This window comes from Xenopus tropicalis, chromosome 3, assembly GCF_000004195.4.
Source record: "Xenopus tropicalis strain Nigerian chromosome 3, UCB_Xtro_10.0, whole genome shotgun sequence".
Taxonomy (NCBI): domain Eukaryota; kingdom Metazoa; phylum Chordata; class Amphibia; order Anura; family Pipidae; genus Xenopus; species Xenopus tropicalis.
In genome coordinates, this window is record NC_030679.2 from 92,695,413 (window position 1) to 92,713,493 (window position 18,081).

The following is an 18,081-nucleotide window of genomic DNA, read 5'->3' on the forward strand; positions in this document are numbered from 1 at the left end:
CAAGCTTGTGAGTATGAGCCCTTACTGTGAGAAAAGCAGCTTGAACTTTCCCTTTAAGAGAATTTGAATGCTGTTAACACATTATACTGGCTTGATGAGAGATAGCCAGACAAGGGACAGTGTGTACACACGCAAGCTATATAACTTTAGACTATTGTTTTTTTAAAAAAAAACTGCATGTTTTGTACACAATACATTGGTAGATTTTTTGTTACCTGACCAAAATATTCTAACCTGGCCTATTGAGCAAACGACAAATAACGATAATTCAGAGCCCACACAAGGTACGAAAATTGTACAAAACTAGGTTTCCTAAGATTTTATCAGTACGTGTATGGCCAGCTTTAATCACACTGGACTGCAGATTTATTAATTGATTGGATAATATTCATGTAATATAACTTATCATGCAGGAAATATTACACTCCAAGGGGCCCTTTTCACCAACTCCACTTTTTCTGATAGCTTAATGCTGATTGAACTTTTTGGGACTTTCTTGAGAAGCGTGTGATAATCCCCTATCGGCATACAGTAGAACCCCATTATCTCCCTCCTGACATGGGGTTGGGTGGCAGCTCTGATTATATATCGGTGGAACCACAAAAGGAAAAATAAGGAATAACCTTAAATCAGGGTATGTAAAACTGAAGTTTCACTGTATTTATTTTGCTTATTCCAATAAATGCACTTAATGTTACATGTCCATGACTGTTTGACCTGTTTCTGAGATCAACATGGCCAGTCTCAGCTCTAACACTTTGTTGCAATAGGTATATTTCATAAGTTTCCCTATAGGAAAGTAAATATTGACATCTGTGCTGTTGTGTGTGTGTGTGACTGCAATCCTAGTAGGGCTGGGCAGAGCCAGGTTCTGTTGAGCTCAATAGCCTATATACTTATATCTTTTTTGATTTCATTATTCCCTGCAGTGCCCACAGCTGCATAGTGTTAGCCAAAGCACGCTAGGTTAGGGTTTGCCTTTTCATCCATGTAAAACAACTACCTATAAAATCCACATCTACCTGGGAATATTAGTGGTTCAGTGCTCAGGATGAAGGCCACACTGTTGGAAACAGTGATGTAAAAAGTGTCATGGATGAAGGAGGAGTTACACTAATAGAGTATTTTTGGGGTTATGCCCTGTCAGGATAATGGTAAAGGAAAGCAATGGCAGAATATATTCACCACCTCTGCAGAACTTGCTTGTGTCACCTGAAACCTTTTATTTGTCTTACTAACCCTTATTCTGAGTAAACATTACATCTTGCCAGGTATGTTACAAATGCATGCTGTAGACTGCACTGCTGTCTGTGCAGCCACGTGGCATGTATTTCAATTATATTTAAAGTATGTGATTTGCAAATTATCACTGCAGCATTTTGTGTTTTGTAAATGTTTATTATTACAGGGATATGTTTGTAGCCATATGTTTGGTCTTTGAAACTGCTGTTATTTTTGACAGATAAACTGCTTTAGGAGGAATTCACAATTCAAGTGTAGCAAACCATAGCCAATAAATAAGCAATTAGCTTTGATTAATCAAATACATCAAAAGCAATACATGCAAATGTCTTTTTTTAAATACTGACACAGGAAAAAAAAACATGGATAGGGCTTTGTTGAAACCTATGTATCCTGATTTAATTACATTTTACAAGTCAAGGGATGGGGGTTCATCTAATAAGGTGGATTAAAGTAAAATCAAAATAAAGAAGTGATTTAAAGTTTTGATAATAAGAATATTTAAAAAATACTTCACTTTCAAGAAAGTGATGTTTTTGTACTCTTTGGCAATATATTATTATTTTGTGCACCACATGCATGAATTTGAAGAGCTAGTTGCGTTTCACCTGCCTTTTGCAGTTCTGTGCAGTGCAGTGAGGGCGGCCACAATTGGAAAGAATAGGCTTCATTAACTCATGCATTCCCTTGCATAAAAACAATCCACCGCAGGGGAACGCATGAGGAGATACTCCTGTGTCATAACTCTAGAAGTTTGGTTGATGTTTGTTCTCATAATTGCTGTGGTGATTCTAATAGCAAACTCCTCCTATAGACCTCAATAGAAACACATGTGGATACAATGATGGTGTTTAAAATGCATCATGTGCAAAGACTCCCTTTTTCAAAGAGCAGAAAGCTTTTTTTTCAAGCTTCATGTGTATGGTTGGCTTCACAAGCAGTTGTACTTTCTAAAGAATTTTTATGATCACCTCAAGCAAGGGAAGCATTACCCAAAGATTAAACATTTTGGGTGCCAGCTGTATGATATGACACATGGCCACAGTGTTTCTAGGCATCAGCTGTCTTACTGAGCCGGACAGTTGATAACTGCATCTGAATGTTTTTCAGATGAATGCTTTCCTATTTCAGTCAATACAGTGGGATTGCTAGTCACTCTGTTTCACACGCTCGGTTTTGATTTTCAGCCGGATTTCCAACATGTAATTAACACCAATGTGGTTTCTCTCTCTCCCCCTCACTGCTATGACGGCTAACATTTAATGCAATGCTGCTATCCGCTTCAGATTACTGTAAATTGTGTATTTTCTTGGCAGCCTTGCAATTCTGACCCAATCAATCTGTTGTTGTGCAGATTACAGCATTAGTCACACCATTTTTGTATATTTCTGTTATACAGGAATAGTCGTTACATTATTCTTTGTTAATAATGTTAACTCCTATAGTCTTAGTCACAAATGGAGTTGTGTACTGGGACATTGCAATAACCATGATCCCCTATTAATGGGGTTGTTCACCTTTAAATTAACTTTTAGTATGATAGAGTCCTATTCTAAGTGAATTTGCGATTGTTTTTCATTTTTTTATTTTTTTTTAATTATTTTGCTTTTTGTGAAGAAGATCTTCCGGCTGGAATTTCAGCGGCTATCTATTTGCTAGGGTCCAATTTAACCTAGCAACCAGGCAGTGGTTTGCAAGAATAGGAATATCAATTAAAAAAAGGCCTAAATAGAAAGATAAGTAAAAGTAGCAATAACAATAAAATTGTAGCCTCACAGAGCAATAGTTTTTTGACTGTTGGGGTCTGTGACCCCCATTTGAAAGTTGGAAAGACACAGAAGAGGAAGGTAAATAATTTAAAAACTATACAAAATAAAAAATGAAGTAAAAAGTCGCCAAAAATGGCCATTCTATAATATATTTGAGGTTAACCTTAAGGTGAACTACCACTTTAAACCACAAGCTATGTTACAAGATGTGTGATGGTGTGTAAATAGGCCAGAGAGCTAAAATGCCTGAAAAAGCTAATTTTTACAGGTAGATGGATATGGGGATGTATAAGGGAGGCTGATATGGAAGGAAAGTAGGTAAAATGGAGACAAAGCCAGTGCATTCAAGATGCAAAAGTAGGTGAAAGAAATGAGTAGGTATGAAGATATAAAAAAAGAGTGAAAGCAAATAGGATACAGTAATTGGTTGGATGCCCAGTTGGGAAGTTACTGAAAATAGTGGGAGGGGCAAAATAGAACCATACCTGTGTTGAAGATAAAATCTCTGAGAGAATTCTAGTTTAGGAGCTGCATAGGATGGCAACTGTAAGTCAGGCCTTTGATTAGCATGGCAAACTGAGTGCTTTCCTAGGATGAATCTGTAGCTAGGTAATAGATAGTTTAGTATATGTATGTTACATATACTAGCTTGAGGCAATGGGAGGATATAAAACTGCAAGATGATAATGACTAGTATTAGGGTGGGAGGTTTGTTTCTCAATAGCCAGATACGGATCCATGAGACAGTTGGAATTACTAATTGAAGGTTGGGATAGCAGTTATGAAGAACAGACTGGGATGCATAAGGGTAAGTTTTGTGTTTATGTATATTATTATTTATATAGCTGTACTTAAGTATGCTGCACTCTATAGCAGAACTAATTAATAGAACCAACAGATCATAAACAATATTAAATACAATGTACAGTTACATTAAAATCCAAACCCCTATACCTAATAAAGGCACTAAGTTTGCCTGGGAGCAGTAACCCATAGCAACCAATCTGCACATAGCATTTACTGGTCACCTGTTTAAAAGCAAAAATCTTATTGGTTGCTATGGGTTACTGCTCCTGGGCAAACTTAGTGTCTTTTATTACTATGGAGGTAAATGTTAAAGAGGCAAAAGGAGGAAGGTCCCTGCCCTGTAGTGCTTACAATATAAGTTGGAGGGTAATTTACAGACACTAATAGGAGTGTATTTAGTGCTTCAGGTTACAGGGGTTGTTACTGCAAGTACCATAACCATCTTAGATGTTATGTGTGTCCCCTAAGAGGTAGCCTTTGAGTTTATTTTTGAAGAGACTGAGGGAAAATGAATCTCTCTTCTGTAACTAGCTATATAGCACTTGAGAAAAACTCATTCTTCCCTGTGAAGCTGATGGGTTAGGGAACATTGCTCCAGGCCTGTACATGCTACATTTACAACATTTGTGGCATAATATAATTTTTTTGCATCTATAGGCATGAAACATACTAGGCATATGTCTTGAATGCAATGTGCTATGATTAAACTTGGCTCTGACATCTGCTGACTTGTTGATTTTTACATGGCCTTTAACAAATTAAACCAGATTTAGAGGAGGATGGCTTGGCTACTGCTAAGTTAGGATAACCGTGTTAAAACATTTAGTCATGGGTATGGTTAGGATGAGCCAAGCTGACACTTGTAGAAAAGGTTGGTAGAGCATGGATACACCATCTGTGGGAATTTGAGTTCAGTAGGACACCCTGAGATCACACTGGCAAAGGATTCAGCATCTTGGCAGACAAGTGTGATGTGGTGCTTTTCTTTAGTGCATATTTATGCATTGTTTTCATGTGTTACAGCACAGTCATCAAATACCAAGGTCACCCAGGTAGGTGACTCGCAAGCTTTGCCATCAAGCATGTAGCATGCTGTGCCTAAAATAACAATCAGGATGCCACTTCAGCACTGCCCAATTGAAACACTCTTGGGGGTCTTAAAGAATCACTTTGAGTCCCCCACCTCCCACCAAATCTCATTAATTCCCTGCCTACATTATGCAATAAATTTAACCTTTAGCTGGTAAAGATGAGACGTGTAAATGAAATCCTATAAAAAACATGCCTTGATACATATCTTATATCAATGTCCAGCAGTAGATACAGGGCCGCTTTAAGGTACCAGCGGGCCCTGGGCAAAATTTCACTGGTGGGGCCCCCACTGCTCCAACAAATGTGTGACAGAATAACCCTCAAGCATGTGAAGTTCAATACAGTAAGGCAGGCAGTGAAGAAAACTGGTTTCTCCAGTTGATTAAAATACGGGGTCTGCCATCTCTGTAGGATCTTCTGCCAAAAGTTATCCCAGATGAATGGTGTGTAAGTGCCCCCCCCCCCATCCTGGTGGGCCCTGGGCAAAAGTCCCTTTGCCCATTTATTAAAACATCTCTGCGTAGATAAACACCTTTAGTAACCAAATTTAAAGATAGTGCTCATGTGATTGGTACAGAGGTGAAACTTCCTAAAAGCCCTTTCCTGATTTTGGCCCCCATGATGCCAGGGGGTGGGAGAAGGGAAGGGTAAAGATACAAACATATATAGTATGTGCAATAAAGAAAAGGAAGGTGAGATCTGTCAGGAAGTAAGAAATGTTGCTGATGAAGAGATAACAGCCTCCCACTACACACTCCTATTTCTTGGATAACATCCACTACCTTTTTTGCTGTGCGGGGAGTAAAGTTCTCCCCCTCCCACTGAACTTTGCCTGCTCTGTCTGGGCATCCCCCCCCTTACCTCCTCAGCTCAGATAAATCAGACCTCACCCCCCCTTCCAATCACACACACACAGAGAAGAAGAGAAGTGAGTAGCGTGCATTCATTTTCACTCTGCGCCAGTGCTCAGGTGTCTCTGCTGTTCCATTTCTGCACCTGCAGAGCTTCAGAAGTCACCGACTCTAAACAAAAGGTTTGTCCTTGATTCACACAAGGTAGAAGTAGAGAAATAGCAGAATAGGGGAAATGACAAAAGGTTTAGTGGCAGAGGGTTATTGTTTGCCAGTATTCCTAGATCATAAGTGGGCAAAGGGCTGATGGCCAAATACGGATCATTCTGTAAATGGGAACAGTATTGTAGTAACAATGGGACTTGCAAAGTAAGCTGAGATTTGTAAATGTGTGTATTTGGTTTGTCCTGAGTGGGATGCAGGCAAGAACATAGAACAGTCATAACCATTCTGCATGGGGATTACTTGTTTTATCTATTTTACTCCTTTGCTTGCTTCATCCCTCATCTACCTATCTGAATCTATTTGCTAATGCCTTTATCCTTCTTCTTTTATACATAGAGTCTTTTGTTTTCCCCTATCTTTCTAACTTGCTACCCCTCTCTTTTCCCAGGGCCCCTCACTCCCTACTTTCAGTGCCTGAAGAATTATTACCAAAGTTATTAAACCCATTATACAATGGGGTGTCACTGAAGGGGTACTGAGTCATTTAAATTTGCCAGAGGGAGATAAAAGGAGGTGACAAGGAACTTTGCCACTGGCCCAGTAACTTATCCACTGAAATAAGCAAAGTGGTGTAAAAGAAGGGTGCAGGGAACTAGCAATTATCCTGAACATCTCAGAGCAGCTTCGAACAAACATTGAACTCATGTTTACTAGGCAGAATTTTATAGCTCAGCATTTACCCACTGGTGCACAGAGCTGTCTCTGCATGCCTGTTGTTACACACATTAGGAATCATTAATGATCTGTATGAAGACCCATGTGGGGACATAGTGGCACACAAGTGAGAATTGCAATTTTGATTTTCACCTATAAAAATCAGCCTTACTGATACCATGTGGAATCATTTGCTAATGTTAAGATATAGGCAATTTATATTTGCTGGACAGTGAGGAACCATGGCAACATAAACCACTCGGGAAAAAATACACAGTATGGAAAAAGCAACAGGAAACTACTAACCTGTATTCTAACAGTATGAAATGTTTTATTTTCATACAGAAGCATTATTTAACCATGGGAACGCCACAAGGGTATTAGTGTAGGGTCGCCTATCCTAACTCTAGTTGGTAACATTGCTGCTGAGCAATAATGCAATCGATATTACCCTTATGCAGACATTACCAATGAAAACGTCGAATCTCTTTGGGTAGAAATTTCAGTAGGGCTGAAGGTCACAAAGAAAATGATCATTGGTGTATGCTATAAACCACCCTGTATAGACGAGGGGGATGAGTCCCAGCTACTTTTGCAAATGGAGGAGGCTTCAAAATTGGGTCAAGTTGTTATTATGGGGGACTTTAATTATCCGGACATTGACTGGAGTAATGGGGTGGCTAAGTCAGAAAAAGCTAGTAGGTTTGTAAATATGCTAAATGACAACTTTTTATTTCAGGTGGTTCAAGAACCTACTCGGAATGAGTCTATTTTGGACCTGGTAATATCTAATAATACTGAACTTATCTCTAACATTTGTGTGGGTGAGCATTTGGGGAACAGTGATCACAACATGGTCTCCTTTGAGATAATGCTACAGAGACAGCTCTATAAGGGAGTAACTAAAACGCTCAATTTTAGACGTGCAGACTTTGCCAGTTTAAGGGCATCTCTGCAATGTGTCAACTGGGAAAGGCTTTTCATGGGGTTAGACACAGAAGGAAAATGGAACATCTTTAAAACATTGCTTTGCAGGTATACACAACAGTATATTCCCCTTGTAAGCAAGGAGAGGCATCGCAAAGCAAAACCCTTATGGCTGAATAAGAGAGTTAAGGTCGAGGTTGGTAATAAAAAACGTGCTTTTAAAGCATTCAAGTTAGCTGGGACAGCGGAAACTTTCATCAGGTACAAGGAAGCAAATAAAGCATGCAAAAAAGCTATCAGGCAAGCTAAAATAGAGATGGAAAGGGATATTGCAGCTAGGAGTAAAAAGAATCCAAAATTATTTTTTAATTATGTGAATAGTAAAAAAATGAAGCAAGAAGGGGTGGGAACTTTATTATCACGGGGAGGTACGTTGGTTGATGAGAACGGGGAAAAAGCAGAAATTTTGAACTCTTATTTTTCATCTGTCTATACATCTGAGGAGCCAGATAATGAAGGCTTCCCTTTTAATATACCCAGTGCTAGTAATTTAGCTACTGGCGCATGGGTCACTCAGGAGGAAATTCAAAAGAGACTTGAACATGTAAAGGTAAACAAAGGTCCAGGACCGGATGGGATTCATCCCAGGGTATTAAATGAGCTGAGCGCTGTGATTGCCAAGCCTCTTCACATAATTTTTCAGGATTCGTTGAGGTTTGGCATGGTGCCGAGAGACTGGCGGATTGCTAATGTGGTGCCGTTATTTAAAAAGGGATCTCGTTCTCAGCCTGAAAACTATAGGCCTGTTAGTCTGACATCAGTAGTAGGAAAGCTTCTGGAAGGGGTAATAAGGGATAGGATAGTTGAATACATTGCAGTTCACAATACTATTAGTTTGTGCCAGCATGGTTTTATGCGTAACAGATCTTGCCAGACTAATTTAGTTGCCTTTTATGAGGAGGTGAGCAGGAACCTTGATGCTGGAATGGCAGTTGATGTCATCTACTTAGATTTTGCTAAAGCGTTTGATACAGTACCTCACAGAAGGTTAATGATCAAATTGAGGAATATTGGCCTAGAACATAATATTTGTAATTGGATAGAAAACTGGCTGAAGGATAGAGTACAAAGAGTGGTGGTAAATGGAACATTTTCTAATTGGGCCAGTGTGGTTAGTGGAGTACCGCAGGGGTCAGTCCTTGGGCCTTTGCTTTTTAACTTGTTTATTAATGACCTGGAGGTGGGCATAGAGAGTACTGTTTCTATTTTTGCTGATGACACTAAATTGTGCAAAACTATAGGTTCCATGCAGGATGCTGCCGCTTTGCAGAGCGATTTGACAAAATTGGAAAACTGGGCAGCAAACTGGAAAATGAGGTTCAATGTTGACAAGTGCAAAGTTATGCACTTTGGTAGGAATAATATAAACGCAAACTATCTACTGAATGGTAGTGTGTTGGGGGTATCCTTAATGGAGAAGGATCTAGGGGTTTTTGTAGATCACAAGTTGTCTAATTCCAGGCAGTGTCATTCTGTGGCTACTACAGCAAATAAAGTGCTGTCTTGTATAAAAAAGGGCATTGACTCAAGGGATGAGGACATATTTTTGCCGCTTTATAGGTCCCTGGTAAGGCCTCACCTTGAGTATGCAGTGCAGTTTTGGGCTCCAGTCCTTAAGAAGGATATTAATGAGCTGGAGAGAGTGCAGAGACGTGCAACTAAACTGGTAAAGGGGATGGAAGATTTAAGCTATGAGGTTAGACTGTCGAGGTTGGGGTTGTTTTCTCTGGAAAAGAGGCGCTTGCGAGGGGACATGATTACTCAGTACAAGTACATTAGAGGGGATTATAGGCAGTTGGGGGATGTTCTTTTTTCCCATAAAAACAATCAGCGCACCAGAGGTCACCCCTATAGATTAGAGGAACAGAGCTTCCATTTGAAGCAGCGTAGGTGGTTTTTCACGGTGAGGGCAGTGAGGCTGTGGAATGCCCTTCCTAGTGATGTGGTAATGGCAGACTCTGTTAATGCCTTTAAGAGGGGCCTGGATGAGTTTTTGAACAAGCAGAATATCCAAGGCTATTGTGATACTAATATCTACAGTTAGTATTACTGGTTGTATATATATAGTTTATGTATGTAGCTGCTACTAGTAGCTCTGTGTGTCTTCACCATTAATATAGAGTACTAATTTGTATGCCTCTTTTAGGGCTCTGGCACACGGGGAGATTAGTCGCCCGCAACAAATCTTCCTGTTCGCGGGCGACTAATCTCCCCGAGTTGCCATCACCTGCCATCCCACCGGCGAAAATGTAAGTCGCTGGTGGGATGGCACACGCGGCGGTGCGATTTCGGCAAATCGCCGAAGTTGCCTCGCAAGGCTTTTTCGCCGATTTGACGAAATCGCACCGCCGCGTGTGCCATCCCACCGACGACTTACACTTTCACGGTGGGATGGCAGGTGATGGCAACTCGGGGAGATTAGTCGCCCGCGAACAGGGAGATTTGTTGCGGGCGACTAATCTCCCCGTGTGCCAGAGCCCTAAAAGAGGCATACAAATTAGTACTCTATATTAATGGTGAAGACACACAGAGCTACTAGTAGCAGCTACTTGTCACGGCTACTCAAATAGACAATTCTGATCATTTACTGATAATTGTCTCTACGTGTGTTTAGCAGTGGCAGTTCTCATTATTTTCTATGGCAGGGTATTTTCTGGTGATTAGTAGCTGTGAAAAAGTAGCTGCTACTAGTAGCTCAGTGTGTTCACCCTAACAATGTTTAAAGGGGTTGTAAACCTGACCACAACACTTTCCCACTGCACTCCCTAGTTATCTATAGAAGTTGCTGAAAAAAGTAATTATGAATGCAATAGAATTCACCAATGAGAATTCAACTGGCCAAAAACTTCATTAAAAGTGCAAGAGAATTTACCATTGAGAATGCTAATTCTCAGCACTTTGTCAGCCGTATGCTGTTCTCTTACATACAGAGATAATTGTGTAATTTTTTCATTATAATACATTATATTATACTGTAATCAAACATGGGAATAAAGGACAAGCATGTTCAGTGCTTGGAAACTATGCTTATTGCATCCAACTCCAGTTGCAGTAACAAGAAACATGGAGCCAGATTTACACAAGTCAGCTGGGAAAAGTTTTTGATAAGTTTTATTATACAATATTGCTTTAAAAATACAACCCTGATGTTGTTGAACTACAGCTCCAATGTGTCAACCTTCATTATATATTGCATTATGTGCAGTGCAGCAGGGTTTACAACACCTGAAACTTTACAGAGAATTGAAGGAGGTGAGCTACATAGTACGGTTTTATAGCTACTGCTTCTGCACATTTGACACCAGATTCTTATTGCTTCTCTATACTAGCATATTTTCCCCTTCGTCCATCCTTCCCCTTCGTCCATCCTTCCCCTTCGTCCATCCTTCCCCTTTGTCCATCCTTCCCCCTTGCTCTGGTACTTTCTTTTCAGTTATAATTACCTTGCAGACACCTCTTTTCTCAACGATTCCTTTCCATTGGCGCTTGCTGACCCTAAGGGAATGTCTATAATCCCCTTAACTAAAAAGATGTTGTGCAAATTGGTCAGGTGACCCTGAGTATATAACAGGGAGTTTTTCATTTGCCATTCAGAATCTTTAAACTGAGGTCAGCACCATGTCCATAGAACAACTCCAGGGAAGTTTGGAACCTCAGCAAGCAGACTATGATGACTGGTACATAGATGAACCCCAGGAACCAACTGTGAACCCTGATGAGTGAGTATTTTATGAGAGAACTATCCCTCTCTAATGAAAACCGCAGCCTGCTTTTATTTTCTAAACATAGACTTGACTGTATTAGCATCTGTTAATAACTTATGTTAAATTATTAAGCTTAAACTGATTGTTCACCTTTGAATTAACTTTTAATGTGATATAGAGAGTGCTATTTCGAGACAATTTGCAATTGGTCTTGGGATATTTGGAGTTTGGAATTTTAGCAGTAATCTGGTTGCTAGGGTCCATTTTACCTTAGTAACCAGGGAGTGATTTGAGACAGTGATTGATATATGAATAGCAAAGGGGTTGAAGAGAAAGATTAGTAATAAAAAGTAACAAATTTGTAGAATCACAGTTGTGGTTGCTGGAGTCAGTTACCCCCATTTGAAAGTGGGAAAGAGATAAGATCTATAATTCAAAAACTATAAAAGGTAAAAAATAAAGACCAATTGAAAAGTTGCTTAAAATTGGCCATTCTATAACATATTACAAGTTAACTTAAAGGTGAACTACCCCTTTAAAGGTTTATTTTTAGAATATGCATGTCCATCAATTGTGCCAGTTCTCTACCCTATGAAATAAACCATAAAAAAATAATTGTAGAGGACCACTTGGTCTAGAGTTGCCTCACAGTAGTGTTGAAAAAGGAACATCAAGCACTCCGGACTGCAGATCTGCTATAAAACGGACTTTATTTCTTCATTTTAAAAGAACAAAAATGCCTGACGCTTTTCGTGCGATCATGCACTTAATCATAGGCAAAGGTTACTAATACAAGTGGCTTTAAATAGCGGAAACACAATAGGGACAGGTGTAAGAGATACACCCCCTTTTTTTTTTCTCTTTTCTTTTCTCTCTCTCTTTATAAATAAAAAACATAAGAAACAAGCCGCTCCAAGATACCGTTTTAGCAGATCTCATTTATAAATAAGAATCAATTAATGATCTATTAAATAAATCCTATTGGAAATATGTATAGTTAAATCGTGATAAATTCACTCATTTTTACTCACTCACAGTAGCCCATCCTCCAATTTGAGAATGTGCATATTGATAGTTTTCTTTTTAATGCTACCAGTTGCATGACCAGCGTTTTATTTTTTCAGCATTATTCCAGAATGTGTGCCAACTTTGTCATATGGACTGTATCACCTCATCCTAGCACCCTTATCTGTGAGTATATGGCAGAAATAGAGTAAACCGAGTCTTATCATTTTTTACATAACTTCTAACTGCATTGGTACGGTTCTGTCGGGCCCAGCCATGTGTTAATGTTCCAGAGAACGAGTCACAGGTTGGCGGGGGCCTGAGTACTTTTACATTCTAGTGTTTCTGCACAAAGCTCAAGGCTGCGGAACACACTTCCTATGGACACACATGCCCAACCCGTGTTGCCCAAAGATTTTACCCATGGTACCAGGTGTCACTGATATGTTTTTATTTATCTTTCCCATCAAGCCCTTCTATGCTTATCTCCAAATAGTATCAGATAACCGCTCTCAATAGGTCATGTTACTAGCATGTCATGTCATTTCTCTATAATGCTTTATTGCATGTTCTTGTATGTTCCTATAGCATACTTTCAATAAAGCATCTATATGTTCCATATGCATGCGTTCCTAGCACCTTATCAATTGTGCCTTGTGAGCTTTTTCTAAATTATTTGGTATTGTTCTGTATAACTTTACATACCGCTTTCCTGCCCATTCTCTGCAGCTTCTCACTATGCTGTTACTCTCCTTCCTAATTCGGCGTCGAAAACTCTGCAAATCCTGCTGCTGGGGTGTCCCAGGCCTACTCAGGTATATAGCTTCACCCTATTGTCATTTTTCCTGCACTGTTAACTGTTTTCTTTTGTGCTTCTGCAGCTTTAACCTTCCCACCCATCTACTGCAACCACCCTTCAACTTGACTCATTGTCCATTCCTCATTCATTTACCTGAACTCTTTCTAATCGCTTCATCCCCCTTCACAGTCCTCTGAACCTCCTGGAGGATTCTGGTAACAGGTGGATACCATGTGCTGTGTTTGGCTTTCTCTTTTCCTGTCTTTGGCGACTGCTTCTGGACCCCACTACTCTTAACTTCATCACCGAGCTTGGGGGGCCACGACAAGGTAATTGTGGATTTCAAGTATTGCAAAAGTGATGCTACATCTATAAAGACTGATAGCTGCAGAGCAGGAATATATATTTAGATCACAATATTATTGTAACCTCAGTGGCTTGATAATAAGGTGCAGTTTAAGGTTACCTGCAGATACATGGACACTTAACTCTTGTGCTGTTTGTCATCTGGCCAAACCAGATGTAGGGCATGGTGGAGCATGGAACTGTTATAGTTTAGCATAAGAACAGAAAATCTGCTGCGGTCAGTTATTACATCTTTTGCTCTGTATCTGTCCTACAGACTTATGGAAGATCTTGGCTCTCTTCTATTACCCTGCTCTGTGTTATCCCCTGCTGGCATGCCAAAGTGTACAGAGGACAGTTGGGTATTTATTGGGCACATTATTATCCTGGCTTCATTGTGGTGCCCTCATCTGGCAGACTGCAGAGTGTCCACAAACACCACAGGTCAGTAGAAGAGGGGTAAAGGGGAAGAGGAGTATGTGTAAGAATGAGATGGGTGCACATAGGATAAAGTTCACCTAGGGGTATATTTATCATGCTGTGTAATATGGAGTAAAACATTTCCGGTGATGTTGCTCATAGCAGCCAATCAGATTCTTTGCTTTGGTTTTCTAACTGTTGAAATCTAATTGGTGATTGGTTGCCCTGGGCAACACCACTGTTAATGCTTCGCTCCACTTTTAACACAGCATTATAAATATACCCCTTAGAGACTATAAATAAAAAAGTGGCAAAGGAAAAAAGATGGTTTATGGGACAAAGAGAAATGAAAAAGGGCAGAAAAAGAAAAAGGAAAGACATTCATATGGAATAGAAGGAAACTGGGATACTTGTGTGTCTAGTTTAAAATAATAGTAGATATTTAACTTGTTCCTTGTGTCTCAAGTTCTACAGATACTACTCATTGCTGTCAGCACTGCCCCAAATCTTCTGCCTGATACTGCTCAGTGCTGCCTACCCTGCCATGGTGATGCACAGTCTGCGCCGACGCTCCCACACTGAACAGGTAATGTTTGAAAAAGGGCAAGCTTTGCCCACAGTGTGCTCTGTCCTGCTTGAAAAGTGTGGCAGGCAATTAAGATGTCTGGCATGTTTCCCCAACCTTGGGATTAGCAGCTTTTGCAGGAACGGCTGGCACAGACCATGTCCTGCTCTGAGCTGGATATTAATGAAGGGATTAGTTGGCTAGTTAGCAATACCCTCATTGCGCATAGTTCTAAGGTAATTAAGGGTTTTGTAACAATTTAAAGGGCTGGCAGAGTGTTTTAGAGTTACAAGCAATAACCAATATATGCTCTGCTCTTTATTGCATATACAGTACATTGTATGTGTGTTTAACAAGGATATCTAAGGCCACTGTTCTTCTCGTAAGCCACCTAAATTGTAAGGTTTGTGAAGTTGACTGAAATTATTGTAGAGAAATATTGGCTGGCAGGGTCAGGGGGGAGCTTGGCACTGTGCTACCCACTTGAGATGTTACCTAAGCCCTGTCCGTGTATAGGGGATTTCAGCTGTTTCCTACTGAATGGACTCATTGTCCCAAAATCTGTTCCATGTGATTAATCAGCCTGGTTTCCTTGGTAACTTGTTATTATCCAACGCAAGCTTTATCTGATTAATTATCAAGTCATGTGATGGAAGTGTGTGTATATACACTCTATGCAATTTTGAGCTGTTTGTTATTCAACATATACATGTGTTTATGAGTTAATTTGTGATTAACACATTGCACTGGCGGCCTACAAATCAGTGCGTGGTGCAGTAACATGTTTTATGCTAATGAAAATACCATACCATACCATAATCATCAAGACAAAAAAGGACTGATTGCACAGTGTTTCTCAACACATAATGCCACGCTTGTTTCCAGTTCCTGATGATAATATGGATTAGGCCCATGGCTACAGATACTGGTAGCTGCAGAGTCTCTACCTATTGTTTTGCTGACTATGGTTTTGCAGGCGTGTATTTGGGAAGCAGGATGCCACTAAACGTGGGTTAGCAAAGCATCAGTATAATATGTTTTGTGGCCATGGCATAACCCTCACTTTGTGCAACAGCAGCACATCTTCTTGACTTAATAAGTATCTGCAATCTGAAATGGATACTGACATTCCTAGGCCCAGCCCTCTGATTGTGTCTGTGTAGCTAATCTTATGCATGCCTAGGCCATTCCCAGCAAAACATGTTTGGGCAAAAAGATATACACCACATCTGCCAATGAAAACGCTTCATTAAAATCAGTCGATTTTCGTCCGTTTCAGCATTTCAAGCACTTTTTATGTACGTGTTCTTCTCAGTCTGTGGCCTTGTTAGTTTATTTTGAAAAAACGCTAATAGTTTTTAAATACAAATCAGTTCTTCAGCTGTTAACTGATATCTGAATCACTAGCTCAGTCAGAGTAATTCAAATATAAATTATGATTGCATTTCCCTTGTCTTTAAGCATGTACAGGTATGGGATCCCTTATGCGGAAACCCATTATCCAGAAAGTTCCAAATTACGGAAAGCCCATCTCCGATAGATTCCATTATAAGCAAATAATTCTAATTTTTAAAAATGATTCACCTTTTCTCTCTAATTATAAAACAGTACCTTGTACTTGATCCAAGATATAATTAATCCTTACTGGAGGCGAAACATGCCTATTGGGTTTATTAAATGTTTGAATGATTTATAGCAGAATTAAGTTATGGAGATCCAAATTATGGAAAGATCCCTTATCCAGAAAACCCCGTGCCCCAAGCATTCTGGATAACAGGTCCCATACCTGTATAGAAATAAGATGAACCAAAACTTTTCTGTTTTTCTCCAGTGGTATTAACCAAGAAGTGGGAGCAAAGGAAGGAACATGTTCTGAAGTGGCACCTATTTTTTCCTTATGTTACATTAGCTAGCCATAATCCATGCTATATAGCGGGAATCCCCAACCTTTTTTACCTGTGAGCCACATACAAATGTAAATATTTGGGGAGCAACACAAGAATGAAATGTGCCAAATAAGCCCCTATGCAGCTTGGCCACTGGCTGGGGATCACTGCAATATAGTATATAAGTGGAATTAACACCCTCTTAAAGGTTATGGTATCTTATGACTTAATTGTCTTTAAATATTTGTTTTTACCACATGAGTTTAAAACTCAGTTTATTGTATTTTTTCATGTTTAATACATGTAGGTACCTCCATGACATGATGGTATTTTACAGTACAGACATGCTTCCTCAAAGCGATGCATAGTATTAAATATGTACCATAAGGCACATTTTAGCATGTGTATGTATTTAATGTATGCATGTTAATTACATATCGGTGCCTGCAGAACACGGAGAGACAAAGTTTTGAGCAATTGCACATGAGGCATTTCAGACCTTTCTGTCTCCTGAGCGATTTCCACCCCCTGTTAATTTCTATGGCAGTCGCCTGATGTGGCAAGTAGTGCTTCAAACTGAGGCAGATGGCATTTTGGAGAGCAAATCTTTGTACAGAGCATTTTGTTACCTGCCACACAAGCTTAAAATCAATCATGCAACAAAATGCTATGAATTGCTCAGTGTGCCATTGCCCTACTCATAAGAAAGCCAGGCACACCTTATGCATTAGCTCAGACCCATTCCTACTTACCTCAATCAGAAAAAATACTTAATCACATAGTCTTTTTCATCTGCAAGTTTACTGGCAGATGAAGGGTTTAGAATTTATTTTTCCTTTTAAAATGCATTTAATCATATAGAACCTTTTGATGTGATAACAATATTTGCCAAAATTTAGCCAATCGGCACATCACAGAGCCCCTTTAAATAAGGACCCCCAATCAGGCTGCACATAGAGGTTAGAATCCCAAAAATCAGTTATTACATTTTTCTTCAATTCTTTGACTACAAATAAATTGTGTTTAACTTCTTCTGATCTCTAAAGTACAAACACATTGCAACAGGAAGTGAGGAAGTTGGGTTTAAACCCCTCTGGCCTGCTTTAAAGGAACAGTAACACCAAAAAATGAAAGAGCTTTAAAGTAATAAAAATATAATGCACTGTTGCCCTGCACTGGTAAAACTGGTGTGTTTGCTACAGTAACACTACTATAATTTATATAATAAGCTGCTGTGTAGCCACGGGGGCAGCCATTCAAGCTGTAAAAAAGGAGAAAAGGCACAGGTTACATAGCAGATAACAGATAAGTTCTGTAGAATACAATAGTGTTTTATCTGTTATCTGCTATGTGCCTGTGCCTTTTCTCCTTTGAATGGCTGCCTCCATGGCTACATAGCAGCTTATTTATATAAATTATAGTAGGGTTTCTGAAGTAAACACACAACTTTTACCAGTGCAGGGCAGCAGCACATTATATTTTAGTTACTTTTATACAGTTTCATTTTTTGGTGTTACTGTTCCTTTAATATCCCCGTATATAAGGCTCATGGCACATGAGGCTGATTTTTCACCAAGAGTTTTAGTGAAACCCACTGATGAGCCTGCAATTAATCAGCAGCTTATTGGTCCGTGTATAGGGCCCCCCAATGGTCCTACCCATCAGCCAGATCAGCAAGATGTTGATTGAGCAGGTTTGATTTTCCTGGTGGATCAAGGACTGGATCTGCA

At 39.6% G+C, this 18,081-nt stretch overlaps 1 protein-coding gene across 3 annotated transcripts in view; it reads left to right on the forward strand.

The window, feature by feature from the left end:
- Positions 1-1,040: 1,040 nt before the first annotated feature.
- The window catches only part of stra6 (signaling receptor and transporter of retinol STRA6), a 32,033-nt gene continuing 14,992 nt past the window's right edge, over positions 1,041-18,081 (forward strand). Inside the window, exons 1-7 of one of the 3 annotated variants that reach the window (XM_004915962.4) lie at positions 1,041-1,271; positions 11,222-11,346; positions 12,456-12,522; positions 13,066-13,151; positions 13,325-13,464; positions 13,758-13,924; positions 14,367-14,486. In XM_004915962.4, coding sequence (XP_004916019.1) covers positions 11,246-11,346; positions 12,456-12,522; positions 13,066-13,151; positions 13,325-13,464; positions 13,758-13,924; positions 14,367-14,486 — 681 coding nt within the window. In that variant the 5' untranslated portion in view covers positions 1,041-1,271; positions 11,222-11,245. Of the gene's footprint in view, positions 1,272-3,736; positions 3,820-5,815; positions 5,944-11,221; positions 11,347-12,455; positions 12,523-13,065; positions 13,152-13,324; positions 13,465-13,757; positions 13,925-14,366; positions 14,487-18,081 lie in introns of those variants that run through there. The other 2 variants (XM_018092394.2, XM_002934548.5) reach the window with 2 other exon arrangements.